Raw genomic sequence first — 16,434 nt, 5'->3', positions numbered from 1 at the left:
AAAGCAATTGCATGGCTTGCCTTAGCTCTGCCACTTTTTGGAGTGCATCCATAGCGCATCGCTCCGAAGTCAGAGGCTGGGCCTTGTACCAGCCACTCACCTCCAAGCCCTCTTGCTCAGAAGTGCCCCATGGCTGCACTTTACCAAGACGTGATTCCCCATAACTTCCCACCGGATTACCCCACAACAGTCTTCACAAGAAATTGGTTTAATAGGTTGCATTTTAATAGAAAACTTTTTAAAAATCCCCCTTGTGCATAAAATTAAAAGGCATTAATAGAATAAGCATTTTAAAAAAAAGACAGCATCATTCTTTCTATAAAATAGTGGCTTCTAATAAAGTCCTTCCACAAACTTTTCTTGCAGTTATCACACACAGTGGCATTCAAAGGACTGTACCACGCTGAGCATCAGAAACACCCCTCCCGTGCGCGCCTCCAGCATTCAAGCCCCAGGAGGTGGAACTTTAAAAAATCTGCAGGGAATGAGTTGGCTAACTGGCCTGATCAGCAAATGAGTGGCAACATAGAATACAGTTCTGGTTACTTTATTCCCAGGAGGAACAAAACCCTGAAGATCCTGCCAATTCTTTTAAACTGGTGTGTGAACTTCCATCCTTGCAATGCCAGATCCAGGTCTCTTCCTGCTTCCAAATCTTCCTAGCTAGTAACTAACTGCACATCACATTTAAGTCTGGTTTCTAACAAATGTCCAGTAGCTGTATTAACCTCCGCATAAAAAACAAAGATACTTGTTTGTAACTCCTTAACTCTGTGATCTGCAAAAGCTCATGGAATAGCGTATTTTTGAAGGACCACAAGATCTCTTGTGAATTTTTTAAAAAACATGCTTAATAAACTAGCTTTGTGAAGATCTGATCCAGAATAGACTCATGGCACAGAGGGAAAGAGCATGAATCTTTCCTCTCTGCCCCGTTTTTCTGCTGAAACATCCAGAGACCCATATGCTAATTTACCCTGTGATATTATTTACTACAAATGGCACCATTTTGAGCAAACAGCAGTTGGAAACATACAGCATGTAATGTAACCCCCTGCTTTAACTGTACATTTTCTGGGGTTTTTTAGCCTTCTTCACCCCCCAACGGACCCCCTCCCTCTTGCTGCCTCCTTCCTTCGCCTTTCTTCAGGCCCCACCCTTCAATATGATTTGGAGCCCACTGCCTGCAGCCGGAAGGCCGCCTTGTCTCTCTGTGGCCCTGGGCTCACTCAGCCAATCCTGAATTTCACCACCACTGCGTCAAGATCCCTTAACGCGGAGGGAGGGCATGGAATACCTCCCCCAAGCAGAAGCCCTCCGGCAGGGGTGATACAACTTCCACCTCCTCTGGCTAACAGGACCGGGCTGCCTGGAGGGAGAATGCCAGGCCAGGAAGTCTGCTGTACGGTCCTGGCAACTGGAAACGTTTTCAGGGAAAGCTGCGCAGGATGTGCAAGAGGAAAAGTTTATATGGAGGATGACACACAAAACAAGTTGGCTTAAAAGTGCCAGAACAGATTTTGGGTAGAACTGCAGTTCCCAAACTCTGTAAAACAAGAGAGAATAAATGCAGCCAAAGTTCCTGCCCGCCCAAAGTTCCTGCCCAGAGAAGCAGATTTTTATCGGCTTCCTGTTAGCCTCAACTGGAGGCCTACTTGGACATCCTGCCTAATCAGATCATTGGAAGATCTTGCCTCAAAGGGAAAAATGCTAGGAGCTCTTGCCACATCTTGTGCCAATGGATCCCCTAATGTTGCTACGAGCAGGATACTAACATCTTCGGAAGGAAGCCCCCACAGCGATAATTCAGCATATAAAGGTGGTGTTTAACACGAGAACACAAGCTCTACGTGGTGGGGAGGGGGAGGGGGATCACAAGGCCTGGACCTCTATTAAGCATCGCCAGAAGTTTCACAGGACTCTCCCATCAGGCACATAAACAAGAAAAGGCCAACCAGAGAGCTTCCAGGGCCATCAAGAATCTCTTCAGGAAACCTGCAAATAGGAGAACACAAAGTCCACCAAGCAGTCAATGCCACTGTTTTCTGGCACTGTTCTTGGACCATCAGATTTCACCAGCTGCAGATGCAAACTATGGCCCTTGGAGAGCAACTGGGTCTAGAGCTGGGTTGGGCTGCATCCAGGCCTCAAGTTCTGAGAAGAGCTCTTGGCTTTGTGCATCTGCAGGACCTGAAGAAAGTGTTACTGAGTGTCAGAATCAGGTTTGTTATCAAAGACACCACAGCATCGGGGAGTAATTCATGCAGAGCTGGGATCCTCCGTCAGGCCTGCGTGACTTCTGCAAGGCAAGCTCTGGCCAGGGAAGGATGCAGTGGAAGAAGCCATCTTTGGTCTGCTTGGGCACCCTCGGTGCTGCTGTGTAAGACTGAGAAGCAGTGCACCATGGACAGCTGAACGCCCTTTCGGAGGGGGTCTGGAACCACCCCACGTTCCTTTGGTTGGGGTCACAGTCAGGAATTTAAGTCATCTAAATGGAGTTCCAGGGGAAGTATTCCACTAAAATATTTCAAAGGCTTTTGCATTATTTCCCCACAAAGGGATTCCCCGGGCAAGCGGGAGCCCAGACACTGCAGGCATTTACAGTCCAGGCATTGAGAGCCAAAGTATTCCAGAGGCTACAAAGCCTGCAAAGCCTGTCCAGCAGGATCTTCCTGCTTTTGTCAGAATAACAAAAGCAGCATTGCAGCCTTGTGCCGCCAGCTCTGCCCCTTTTAGGTTTGCGTGGAACATCACGATGCATGTAGAAAAGAGGTGGGGCTTATGGCATGACACCACGGACACGTTTTTCATCCTGCTGACCCCCTTAGCTGCCCCCCTGTGCACTGCTGGGCCTGTTTGAGCAGAAACAGTGGTAGGAAGGAACAAGCACACTAGAGGCAATATTGTCATGGAAAGACAAACGTGTTCCCCAGAAAAGTGGAATAACTTTCTGCACCTTTGAAGGCTTTCTTCTGAACAAGTGAGTGGTTCCATCGTGTTTGATCAGAAGGCTTGGGAAAAGTTCCTGGACAGCCTCACTTACTCGGACAAAGTCCTGCTTCACCACAATTGCCTGAAAAGAGGAACTCTGGGCAGTGAGCAAGTCAGAGCAGAAGCTGCAATGGTCCAAAGCCAGATGAAAACAAGTCTCCTAAGGCAGGGTTCCTCAACCTTGGCAACTTTAAGACGGGTGGACTCCAACTCCCAGAATTCCCCAGCCAGCCTTGCTTCCCCACCCGTCTTAAAGTTGCCAAGGTTGAGGAACCCTGATCTAAGGGATGGAAAGTCATCTTGAAGGGAACAATCTATTCAGCCTAACAAGCAGTCACAGGTCAAAGTAAAGCTGCCTGCTTCTGCTGACTGGGGAAAGAGGAAGCCAGGAGAGACAGGTTCAGCCGAAGACAAGGACCAAATCAGCAGCTGACATCAGTGACGAGGCCCCAGAGTGAGGACAGAAAATTATCCTTCTTGGATCAGACTAAGGCCCGGTTGGTCCTGTGTTGTTTTGAGTTGGAAACCTCATCTTCAGGGCTTGAGGAAGTAGCCTTCCCTGTCTATTTGACCCCCTGAGTCTGGAATGCAGCACCTCCACAGTAAATAGGCCTTACCTTCCTTAACACATTAGCCTAACTTGGCAACCTTCTCTGGGCTTGGAAGCTAGGCAGGGCCAGGTCGGATGGGAGACCAGTAGGAAATTGGGAAGGCAAAAAGCCATCCTGGAAGAAAGACATGCAAACTGCTTCCAAACCATGGCTGCCTTTCCTTTACCCTAATCTATGTAGTGAAGCAATCCCACAAGTTAATTCTATGCAAACAGCAGAGCACCAATTCCCTTTATTCCACTGCTACTTGTGTCTATAAGCCTGCTCACCTGACCGCAGCAGAACCTGGAATTATATCCACCAAACACTTCTTGTTTGGATTTCTCTTTGCTTTGCATGCCACTCACATCTTCACTGCCCACAAATCACTATCCTTTGGGAATGCTGGTCAATTACCACAATAAAGTCTGTTCTGTTCCCCGTCCATTCTGACAATCCTGCATTGTCTGCTGCATCTCAGACAGCCAATTTTCCCTCTTTGACCCACCGATCAATACCTACTGAAAGATCCAGAAACTCTATAGCAGCTCCAGGATTTGCTCGGATGGCTTTGAGGATCCCAAGGCAGCCTTCATTCTGGATGGGGTTTCTGGACATCTGCAGATCACAGGAAAGAACAGAAACCGTCTGGATCGTCTACCCTGGAGTATTGGGCTCTCAGGAGTCATCTTCCCAAAAGCTACTCACACTAAGTCTCTTCAGATTCTTGTTTTCTTTCAGGCCCAAAGCAAGAGAGAGCGCTCCTTCCAATGCAATGCGATTATTACTGGGAATAAAAAGAGAAAGCACTCTGAACTTCCCCACTTTCTCTCTCTTTCTGCATGCCCATCCAAACTGACCCACATTAGCTTAATGTTGAAAGTAAAAATTTACACAGGATCTACCAAATGTTACGAGAAATCAAATCTTCCCCCTTAGTTAATGCATTCAAAGATTTTAGAGACCCCAACTAGGAAAATAGGAAAGGAGCTAACTTGAGCAAACATTCTCTTCAGAGGAAACCACTTCTGAGCAGCCACCCACATTTTTATCTTGCCTAAATTGTTCCCATAATAGCAAACTCGGGCTGACCAATGCGTTCAACTAAATTCCCAGCATTTCCAACTGGAGATTTTGGACAAGGAAAACCCTTTGCCTCCGTGTGAGACTCCAGGAGTTTTTGCCACATATAAGGCAGCTTCATCTGTGAGAGGACAGCCAGGAATCATGGCATTGAGGGAGTCTGCAACTACAGCACCCTGTGCAGACAGTCATCCAGCAAAGAGGGGAAGGCACCCCAGGCCCCACAGCTGGCTATCCATAATTTGGTTGAATTCTGCTTCCCTAACAACTTCCACTCCTTCATTCTGGCCCTCTTCTCTGGGGGAAAGAGAACATATCTGCTGATTTTTTTCGTGGCAGCCCACCAGCTATTTGAAAGCAGTAGAAGACTGTAGGATGGGCTGGTCAAGCTTTTGCTCCCGAAGAATTCAGAGAGGCCACTTGGTTCATAAGAATTCACTTTCCGATCACAGAATATTTTATTCTAACTTCTGAGATTGTCCTTAGGCACTGCACTTTGCTTTTTTTAAAAAATAGTTTATTGAATATTTTATTTCACAAAACAGAAAAGAAAAATGGCTTCTTAAGAAACAGCATTTTGTAGCTAACTCCACATTTGTAATTCTTTTGCAGGGTGGCACACTGAGCCTCGTGGTAAGCCAGTTTGCTTAACCATGGCTAACTGGCTGGATTGGTACATCAAGCTAAACCATAGCTTGCAATTATCAGGGTCACACACCATGTAAGCAACAATGAGATCTGCTTGGTTTGCCTTACAGCGTTGGGCGGCACAGGCACAGCCTTTCCCAGGTTCTTCCCTGTCTGACTGGCAAGAGGCCTCAAGCTCCTTGAATTTAACTCAGCCTGTTTGGGACAATGTTGAGATATGGCACCCAGACCAGGCAAGAAAAGCCGTCTGCTTATTTAATTTTCAACACTTGTATGTTGCCCATCAAAACAATTTTTTTCCAGGGTGCCCCCAAACATTAGCCCAGGGGAAGATTGGTTGGGCAGCCTGGACAGAAGGGAAGATGGGAGAGAAGAGACTGCCAGCTTTTCCTCTCACCCTAAACAGGTGAGGTCCCTGATTCGAATCCAACTTTGCCAGGAGCTCACTTGGTGGCCTCAGCCTCAATTCCCCTGATGACAATATGGGGATCCCAGGAACTATTCACTTTGCTGGGTTGTTGCAAGGATTACTGAGAAATAGCTATAAGCACTTAGGAAGTGCACGCGCACACACACACACACGCCTCGTTACCCAATGTGGAGTTCTTCCAGCACATTGTTGCATTTCAGGGCTACCCCCAGAGCAGCTGCTCCACTGTTGCCAAAGCCATTATATGACAGATTGAGGACTCGAAGGAATATATTAGCCTGTGGAACAAGACAGATTTAGCAGTGCTTGGAGAAGGTCCAAAGCAGAGTGTCCACAGGAGGCGGCAGGTCTTTCTCCATTGCCATCTATAGCTTCTACCACAAGCCACTCACTCACAGAGAACCCCAGGACCTTAATCCATCCTCAAGACTAGCTTCTGATGTCCCATTTGCTTCCAGGTTCCTTCCAAACAGGGTAGCTCTTCCACTGTTTAGGTGGTAACCCTCTTGGCTTCAAAAGCTACTTCCCCTAAATATAAGGAATTGCTGTTTTTATGGAGTCCATGGTGCTCTCTGAGCTTGGTTGTTTGATTGCGGACTTTTCATTACCTGGCTAGGTAACGTCATCAGTGCACTGATGTTACCTAGCCAGGTAATGAAACGTCCACAATCAAACCACCAAGCTCAGAGAGCACCATGGACTCCACAGTTCAACTCTGAGCTACATTTATTCTCTTCAATTGCTGTTTTTATTCTTTCCTACCCAGAGAATGTTGAAAGGAAATTATGTAAAGCAGGGGTGTTCAGAAGGTATAGACTTTTTTAAGTCAAGATGGTGGCCAAACTGGACACAACTGAAGCTCCACCTGTTTTTTATCCAATGCACATAAACACCAGGCAAAGCTTCAATTGTATCATTGTGGCCCCCGTCTTGACTTCTCTTGACCATACCCTCTGGACCCCCCAGTACAAAGGGTCGTAGGATTCTGTCTGTCCATCAGCACTCTCCAAAGCCCAGACAGAAGGGGACCAAACCTGGTGAGGGGGAGAAATGGGCAAGAGAAAGATTGCAGCCAAGAAATGGGCTGGATCCCCCAACATCTCCTGATGGGAAGGGGAGCTCAGCACTGGCCCAGTGCTCTGTACCAAGCCCCCCTTCTCTCCAATCATGTGAGCAGAGCTATCTCTAAGGGGCTCTGCAAGCTTTCCTTACATCGCTAAAGAAGAAAGCGTAGCCCCAAGGCCCCCTGAGTCAACTAACTAACTAACTCGGCTGCACAGCTTCTAGAACACCTTTCATTTTTAGCTACATTCTGACCTGCATCACTACTGTATGCCCAAGAGCCGAGACGGCCAATGCCTTTATCCTCTGCTGGGAAATGCAGGGAATGTGGCCTGTGATCTCATGATGCCACCAGAATGGGCAGGGCCAAACTTTTCGGACTTGTTTGCACTTTAGGGGATGGAGGGGTGAAATAGCATCTTACGCTTTACAAGTTTATTCAGAATGAAAACTCTAGAAAAATCCCCTTTCCTACCCCCAAGCCTTTGGCGACAGCCACTGCTCCTTGGCCCCGAAAGTTGTTCCAACTGAGGTTGAGTTCCTTCAGCCCCACATTTTCTGCCATAGCCACTCCAAGAGCCTCTCCTGGTTCAATACAGATGGAAACACAAGAGATGGGAAAGGGGTCTGAAACATCAAACTGACAGGCTTTGGAAAAGAATGACACTCTTTTGGGTCCTCCCCCCCCTGCACTTAGTAGCCTGTCCCCACCCAACCTCATGTGACTTTCCCTGCAGAATTTTCACAGGGCAATTCTTCTCAACACAACAGATATTTCAGCTCACAGAGGAAGAAGGGAAGGATAGTAGGATTTGCAAGCAGTGGGAAAAGGAGGTCCCCATGGAGCCAGGAACTCTGAAGAGCACTTGCTGGTGGGAATTGCCAAAGAGTTCCAAGAACAGCTCATTCAGTAGCAAAGCAGGCTTGGTGTAATTCACAAGAACTTTCCCCTGCCCAGTCCCCATTGAAGAGACAAGCTACTTGCACAGAACTTTTCAGGGGGTCAATATCATGGAAAGGTTTTATCCTCCTATCTTGGGCCAGCCCTGACTGTTCCAACCACAAAGTTTAGAGCAGTCTTTCTTAACCTATCTGTCATGGAAGACCAGTTCTCCTCAGGCACCTTAAGATGTTCCACAAGTTGGACTCAGGATCTAAGAGAAAGTTTTAGGTGGATTTTGGAACCGTTCAATTTCACCAGGAAGACTGAGATATCTGCAGGATTCTCATCCGAAGTAAAATTGAAATAATTGAAAATAATTGAAAAATATTCACCACTAGAACAATTTGGAAGAAAGTTCACAAAGCAATTGAGCTTTTGTATGAAAAGGTACTGAAGGGCTTATTATCCTTCTCTTCAAAAAGTTTTTTTTTGGAATTCTGTACTCTGGAGAAGTTTGAGACATTTAGTGCACAGCCATGCGGGTTTCAGCCCTTATGGTCATGGAGCATAACATTAAAGTTTGGGGTGGAAGAAATCCTTCTTTTCTTTGTGGCCTTCAAGTTAGTCTTGACTCCCAGTGACTGCCTGGACAAGTCCCTGCAGTTTTTGTAGCAGCATTTTTGGAAGAGGTTTGCCCTTGCCTTCTTCCTGGGCTGAGAGAGGGGGACTGCCCCCAAATCACCAGCTGGCTTCGTGCCTCAGGCAGGACCCGAACTCTCAGATTCCCAGTTTCTAGCCCAGTACCTTTAATCATTGTGCCAAACCGGCTCTTGAAAGAGAGAATTATAGTTCCCTTTTCTATTGCAAACCCATCTTTAAAGACCATTACACCTTTCCCCACGTGAGGCTAGTTCCCCTGTGTCCAAAAATAAATTTGGCCTTAGTCAGCCATCAATGGCAACCTTTAGCTTAGATGATTCTAAGGCATTCTTCCTCTGAAGACAGTTAAGACATTGTAACTGTTCAGAATGCCACTGCTTGTAAGCGCTCTGCATCATTTTTATCCTCCGGTCAGAGGGCTGATCTTGATCTTCAACGCCTTTCATGGAGATCACCCGTCTCCTCATGCACCTGCCCTTATTCTGAAACCATCCTCAAAACTTTTCTCCAGGTATCGTTCTCATGTGAGTAGACAGCTGGGAGGAGATGTGATCGTTTTAGTGGTACCACCTTTACTCTGTCCCTGGCTGACCTTGCTGTCGCATAAAGCTATGTGACTGTGGCTCTGGCCAGTACTGGGACAGTCTGGAAATCTCAGACTGGTAAGTTAACAAAATTTCCTAGAAGAAAACATTGGCAAGCCGCTTTGTATTTTTTTTTCAAGAAAACAATGTCTCTGTAGATAACTGAAGCCAGGTTTAACTCAAAGACTTGACTTCACTTTCTATCCTTTTTCTGGACTACTCTCCCCAGAAAGGTTCACCAGGCGCTAACTGTTATGCTGAAAATACATGTAAACTTTTTTATTTTCCCAACTCCGGTTTTGTCTCTATGATTCATATTATTTTGATAACCTTTTAATACTGGTTTTAATTGCTCCTTCTCCATAATTTTACTATTACATATCAATTATTTTATTTCAGGAAGCAATTTTATGGTAAACCAATGGATAAAACTCTTAAGGGGCAGGTAGCAACTTAACTAAGCCCAACTTTCTAATCCCTACCTTAATTTTCTTTTTCTTTCTTTTTCACTCTCTCAACTTTGGTAGTTCTTCCCTATTTTCTGCATACACTCTCTTCCTTTGTCCCCGCCTGTTCTGCATCAAATCACAAAGTCTTCTTCAAAACATAAGGGGAAGAAAGAGATAGGACTGGTGGGACGATCAAAACCTCTCATGGTGTGAGGCAGAGAAGGAGATTCCAAGCCATAACAGGTAACGAGGCAAGGGAAGTTGAAGGTAAGGAAAGAAGGAAAGAAGAAGGAAAGACGGGAGGGGAGGGGAGGGGAGGGGAGGGGAGGGGAGAGGAGAGGAGAGGAGAGGAGAGGAGAGGAGAGGAGAGGAGAGGAGAGGAGAGGAGTCACAGCCCAGCATTCAAGCAGGATGCTGTTTTTTTAATGAAAGAAGTAGTAGCCCTCAACTTATGACCACAGTTGGGACCAGAACTTCTGTCACTAAGCAGTGCAGTTGTTAAGTGAGTCATGCCCAATTTTATGACCTTTTTGCCACGGTCATTAAGCAAATCACACAGTTGTTAAGCGAATTGACATTGCTTGTCAGAAGGTTGCAAATGGTGATTGGGTGACCCCAAGACACTGCAACCATTGTAAATACAGGCTGGTTGCCAAGCACCCAAATTTTGATCATGTGACTGCAGGAAGCTGCGATGGTTGTAAGTGTGAGGACCAGTCATAAGTCACTTTTTTCAGCACTGTCATAACTTCGAACGGTTGTCAAACAAATGGTTGTAAGTCGAGGACTACCTATACTGACAATTTTAGATCAATTTTATTACAGCCTTTAGCTAGCAAAGAACACTGACGATTGTTAGCAGTTGCAGATAGATAAACAGATCTGTATGGGCAAAGAATATATGAATACACACAATTCTTCCTCCCCCCCCAAAAGTAAACCCTAATAGTTAGTTTTCAGCTTATGAAAACTACAGCTTGTCCTTAATTTAACAACTCATATTCCCTTAAAGGTATATCATATTCTAGAAACCAAACAGCCATGAACACACAAATTGCATGTGTGTGTGTGCCTTTCTTATATATGGTACAGCGCTTCCCCCACCTACAACCAAATTCAATACTTCTATGACATTTACCTGCTGGCTCTTCAAGCATGTTGTGACTCAGGTCAAGGCACTCCACTTTGTGATTGGTCACAAAAGCATCTGCCAGGTATTTGACCGCACTGTTGTTTAATTCATTTCCTGAAAGTTTCAAGGCCACAAGAGTTTGATTTTCCCGAAGCATTGCAGACAGAGCTTCTGTCCCTTTCACTCCAACTCTATTCTCTGATAAATCAACTTCTGAAAGAGAAGAAGAAGGTTGATCTTTAGCTCGCTCACCATACAAGATCCCCCAGGCCCATTATCCCTACATGTCTTTGTCCCTCAATCCTTTCTTTAACCAGGAATGAAAGCTGGTCAAGGGCCACAGTTGGTTTTATGAATAATCCCTTGGAGAAGGATATTCCTCATTTCAACCCATCAAACGCAGAGTCTATATTTGGGGCAGCATATAAATGTTGTAAAATAAATAAACAAACATACAAGCCACCATTTCATTAGGAATCATTTTGCTCAGATTGTACAATGTAAAGATCAACAGGACTACATTCTTAAGACCTGTTTCAACATAATCTCAAGCTTTACTGCCACATCATCTGAAAAAGCAAAAGCAAATCCTTGCTTTTTAAAACTGGGAATTTTAGAAGAGATCTAACAATGATCTAGCAGTCACCTCAAAGTATCTCAAGGCTATGTATTACACGGACTCTCCATTTTGCCTCACTGCTGCTCTGAAGCAATTCTCAGAATCCCCCAATTAAGACATGCACCTGAAATATAGCAATTTTCCTTTAACATCTCTGCCAGTGCAACTGCTCCATTTCCATCCAGCCCGTTGTCACTCAGGTTCAACTTCACAATGGACATGTTGCTGGTCAGAGAAAGAGCGAGAGCTTTGGCTCCCTAAATGAAGAGACAGAAGAGGGAAGAGCTATGAGGGTAGGATATCTAGAACTAGCTCACGCAGCAGTTAAGGTTTGGAGTCCTGGGTGGGACAAACTGCAGCCCTGGGAGCTGACATGGCCTTTCACCTAATTTCACAAGTGGCTCTGCCAAAATTCAAAAGCCTTTAGCAAGTGACCTTTCTAGACCTCCAGCTGAGCAGCACCTCTCTTCCGCAGAAGCTGTGACAAGGAAGACAGAAAGAAATGAAGGGTCGGGTGCTGAACAAAGAGAGCCCCATCCAGTTTTGCCTTTAGCCCCACCCACCACTGGCTTCAGCTCACCTTCCAAAGACATGCAGTGCAGCTCCTGGTGGACTATTCCAGCAGGAACGCAGCTATGGACAGAAAAATGAGGTCACATCCCCTGATCTGCGGTCTGGAAGTAGGCAGTAAAGCTCTTCTGCCACAGGAGTGCATCTGGCCTCCTGTTTCCCATACAGGTCAAGCACAAACCTTGGGCACCTGCTGTCTTTGAACCCAGAAGTCCCATTTAGCTAGGATGGCTAGCCCTGGAGGCCTTCTCCGCCAGGAACTGGCCTGGCTCCTTTGGATCCTGTTTAAAGCACGGATCCATCCCACCTCTGGGGACAAACGGCCATAAACGAAACCGTGCTTGCTGAAAGTTACAAAATGAAGGACTGGAAGCAGCGGACCCCATCTTTTCCTCTGCCTGCTTCATCAGGGGCCCCCACCCGGCTCCCATCACGCAAGGCTTAGTGGGCAGCAGCCTCTGTGTCCTGACAGGAGACTGTGCCCTGGAAGACTCCCCGGAGCCCGCTCTGCTATCATATTAGTGCCAGGCAAGGATCTCTTCACCACTTTTAAGTCTTGTCATTTCAATTGGACTATTTTGTTTCTCTATTTTATGTTGACCAAACTGTTGCTCATGCTTTGCTACTAACAATTGATGTGTTGCTTTTTCTCCATAAGACACCCTGAACATTTTTAGTTTTGAAAGTAAAATTTAACAGAATACATCAGGCACAGGTGCTAGTGACACCTCCATACTTCTGCAACATGGTAGAGTCGGTACCATAATGCTACTTAAGTATTCCCACAAATAGTTCTGCAAAGAAAGGCGATATCTCTGAGTGCAATGCAGATGAAAAAAAGGAGGGAAGAGTGCTGAGAGGATATTGAAGGGCAGTAGGGAGATTCACACTTGCGGGGCACAGAGCAAGTCCCAACATGAAGGGGGCCAAAAGAAGAGGATGCCTGGCAGCGATTACCTTAGGGCTAAGGCCATGATGCGTCAGAGTCAATTCAGAATCTTTCATATGCCGTAAAAAATAAGAGACAGGGACAACGCCATACGCTTGGCAGATCTCAAGGTATCTGGCTTTCCCAGCAGGATCATAGCATATTGTAGACTCTAGGCCAGGGAAAAGGAAAAGTTAAAAGTCATGGTCATCCTTGGCTTTCTGTAAAACAACCAGACTCTTGAAGCATCTGTAATTTCTGGCAGTGCAAGAGCAAGATGACCTTAAAACCTGCAGCCCACAGCACTAGCCCCACCAACCATCCCAAGGTGAGACATGCCTGGCCCAGCAGTCTTGAACGCAAAAAGTGCAGAAGGGGTAATGACATTCTCAGAGTAATTCACCAGTTTGGTGTGTTTGTTTTGAAATTAAAAAGAGCGCACCAAAACAGCACAATATTGAAAATGGCCACCAACCATTACTTGATTTAAAAAAGAATACACACATTCATGGAAGCCAGGCTAATTATTATTGACCAAGCTTTCGGAGGCAGAGTATTCATTGCTCAGACTGCAGGTTGGTAACACAAAGCATGCAGGTCCTAACATTCTGCAGCAAGGCATCAGATACCCAGAATTAGAAAAACAGGAATTAAGAATTATCAGTGTTAATGAAAGAGTGACCAAAGTCTCATGGGCTTGTTTAAGAGTAACATCAGGTTGATGGGGAGGGGGTACCTGATGCTTGAAAAAGTTGCCAGCTTAGGCCCTGGGAGCTCTTGATTTGTTATATCCTCCCTTTACATCAGTAGCTCAAGGTGGCTTACGCAGTGCTCATTCCTATTTTTACCACAACAATCCTGTGAGGTAGGTTGGTCTGAGAGAGAATGAGAGAAAGTCACCCACGGAGCTTCTACAGCTGAAGATGAACTAAACATTCTCAGGTTCCCCTGGGTCTACTTCAGTGTTTCTCAGCCTTGGCAACTTTTAGACATGTGGACTTCAACTCCCAGAATTCCCCAGGCAGCATAAAGTCGCCAACATTGAGAAACACTGGCCTAGTTCAACAGTGTATCCTGTCTAACCTTCTATTTCAAGGTCTGTGTCCCACTCTTCCTCTTGATCATCTTCTGCTTCTTCTTTCTCGGCTTCTTCTTCAGAATAGTTTGACACTTTCTCCAAGAAGCAGGCGCTGCTCTCCCAAAAGATGGGTTCTGATATATCAGGGGTCCTCGAAAAAGCCTGATATAATACCGTGTCAAGATACAGGAACATATGAACATACATAATTCTATCCAAAAGAAGTAATGATACAGAAGTCCAGCTAACAAAACTCTTGAAAAACAAGATTTTTTTTTTTTCAAACTAGCAACTGCAACCAGTCAGAAAAATCAGCACTTTAGAAACCAAAATAAGCTATATGGGTTTCTGTCAAGGCAAGTTGGGAAAAATACAGGATGTAGAATAATTAATAGACTCTCAATATTCCAATGGAAATACTGAATACATTGGAAATATTCAAGGGTTTTCCCCCCTTTATTGCTAATGTGATTAAGGAGTTCATTTAGTAATTACATCACTTTAAGTAACCTTATCTTAGGAATTTATAAGCAACCCAATAACTAAGTTTGCAACGTGACTGTCTGAAGATGCTTCTACCTCCCAACAAAAACGAAATGCCAAACTAGACGCTAGATTAGGAAAATTGCACCACCGTTTTCATTCCAGGATACAAGACCGTCAAAGGAATTCCACATGCCTCTCCCAGGGACAAGCCAGGTTCCCATTGCAGAGAACTTATTCTTAACCTTGTTCTTGTTTACTCAAGAGAAACTAATCAAAACCAGAGGCCAAAGCCATATCTATTTAAAAACACATTTATTTTGCTGCGTCTGGGTTTGCACGAATCAGACTGGAGGCAGACACGGTTGTTTGTGGGAATCCAGCGCTTCTCCTTCCACATTGGGGGCACCAGGCCACCACGTGGCTTATGGGCTTGGGGCCAAGCCTGTGATGCCACACCACCTGGTGCCACCCTGGATTAGCCAGGCAAGTTTAGGAAACTCTATTTAGTGAACCCCTTGCGTCCCCCCCCAAAGCAGGATAACCCGAGAGACAAGAGCAGCCCACTGGACGTATTTCGTACTGATGCGATGTCATCCCAGTCTCAAATGTGAACGTATAAATAAAAATAAAACCCCAAAATATTGCAGCATTCTCTCATTTGGACTACAACCGCCATCATCCCCGGCCACCCCGCTCGCCAAAGCTCCTCACAGCTTTCCAGACGTGTTGGACTACATTGCCCTCATACCCAGCCGGCCCTGCTCCTCGAGCCTTCCAGATGTATTGGACTACAACCGCCCTCATCCCCAGCCGGAGCGCTGCTGAGGATTACTATCCCAAAATCCCACGCGCGGCCAGGTCCTCCCCGTTTTGCAGCCTGGCTCGGCCTGTCCCGCCAGCCTGCCCATACTGGACTTCAGTCCCCATGATCCCCAGCCTCGGGAGTTATGGGAGTTGGAGTCCGACTTCAGGCTGCGGAAGGGAGGCGGCGCTTTCGCCCTTGCCTCTGAGTCCTGCGAGCCGGGGGTGCTCGGAGCGGCGGCAGCGGGGGACGCGCTCCCGGAAAGCCGCTCCCCCGCCGCGTCGACGTCCTGCTCGGGCACCGGCGAGAGCGGCAGCTTGGGCATCGGCGCGACTCGGCCCGCTCGCGTCTCGGCTGCCATGGCAACGGCGTCGCCGCTCAGGGGACGGGGGCGGGCCGGAGAGCGGAAGGGGCGGGCGCAGCCGGAAATCGCGCGTGGCCATTGGAGAAGGGCGAAGACTCCGGCTCCTATCGGTCTTCCGCTCGCGTCGCCTGGCAACGCACCCGGCGTACTCTTGTGGCCCGAGAGGCCGGCCTTCTGCAGTCCCCAAGCTGTGGTAGCCCTCCACCTGCCGGCCGGCCTGGCCACAAACCGGGCGAACAACAGCCCCAGTGGGCCCGGATGGAGAGTAATACAGTAGAGCAGGGTTCCTCAACCTTGGCAACTTTAAGACGTGTGGACTTCAACTCCGAGAATTCCCCTGGCTGGCTGGGGAATTCTGGGAGTTGAAGAACATGTCTTAAAGTTGCCAAGGTTGAGGAACCCTGCAGTAGAGGGCCTGCGGCACTGCCTGGGGAGCAGGGAGACCCCGGCCCTGGCCCTTCCGAGGATGGAAGCCCCCCGGGTGCCCTTGGCCAGGTGCTCCCCTAGCAAATGGGGTCTGCCAGGATGGTCAGACAGGCACAAGGTCATGGCGGTGCGACTGAACCTCATTTTGCGCGTGGTTGCACCCTTGGGGCTGCCATCTGGACTTTCCAATGCCCCGTGCTCAGCCCCACGAGGAGCCAGCCGATAAGCAGAACTCCTCAGGGCTTCAGATTTGCTGCAAGAACTAGGCAGCGCATGGCCAAGATGAGCTGACCCTGCAACAATGCGGGACAGAGGCCGAGAAAACCAGCAAATATTACTTACTAGTTTATCAGCTGCTTCATTCAGCTGACTCTGAGCAATGTGCGAAAGCCTTAGCGCAGCCAGTGCAGCGAGAACACAAATGGGATGCAACCCGGTGCCCCCAGAGAGAAGGAAATTGGATTCACAGATAACGTCAAGCCATAATGGGGCTTCATTGATTTTGGCTCGGTGTTGAGGGAACCCAGGCATTTCTGGCTTATGTCAGAAGCAAACAGGTTGAGCGCAGGGGCTCCTTGGCTGGCACTTGAAAGAGCAGCGCCCCAGAACATGAATAAAATGGCTGCCAGACTGGGCCATGCCAGCCATA

General features: G+C 47.1%; 1 protein-coding gene across 1 annotated transcript; it reads right to left on the bottom strand.

Annotated features, from left to right (window-relative positions):
• Positions 1-1,986: 1,986 nt before the first annotated feature.
• On the bottom strand, positions 1,987-15,320 carry LOC103054334 (uncharacterized). Its single transcript, XM_088143693.1, has 11 exons — positions 15,198-15,320; positions 13,713-13,869; positions 12,659-12,801; positions 11,256-11,388; positions 10,519-10,725; positions 7,280-7,389; positions 5,905-6,020; positions 4,290-4,368; positions 4,104-4,199; positions 2,957-3,073; positions 1,987-1,995 (listed from the first exon to the last, which is right to left on the bottom strand). Exons 1-11 carry the CDS (start codon positions 15,318-15,320, stop codon positions 1,987-1,989), a joined length of 1,290 nt encoding a protein of 429 aa, XP_087999819.1.
• Positions 15,321-16,434: the final 1,114 nt, after the last annotated feature.

This window comes from Python bivittatus, unplaced genomic scaffold, assembly GCF_059951505.1.
Source record: "Python bivittatus isolate LINGU-HERP-01145 unplaced genomic scaffold, Pbiv_v1 ctg000390_np1212, whole genome shotgun sequence".
Classification (NCBI taxonomy): domain Eukaryota; kingdom Metazoa; phylum Chordata; class Lepidosauria; order Squamata; family Pythonidae; genus Python; species Python bivittatus.
The sequence above is the reverse complement of the archived record's forward strand: the minus strand, read 5'-3'. Positions and strand labels throughout refer to the sequence as shown.

What these genes read in the sequence shown, in the direction of transcription:
- LOC103054334 (XM_088143693.1), bottom strand. Translation starts at nt 15,320, where the DNA reads ATGCCCAAGCTGCCGCTCTCGCCGGTGCCCGAGCAGGACGTCGACGCG. An exon ending in CACAGACCTTGAAATAGAAG is followed by an intron (nt 12,802 to 13,712) that starts GTTAGACAGGAT and finishes TCCCTGGCCTAG; the next exon opens with AGTCTACAATATGCTATGAT. An exon ending in CTGGAAGAACTCCACATTGG is followed by an intron (nt 4,369 to 5,904) that starts GTAACGAGGCGT and finishes TTTTATTCCCAG; the next exon opens with TAATAATCGCATTGCATTGG.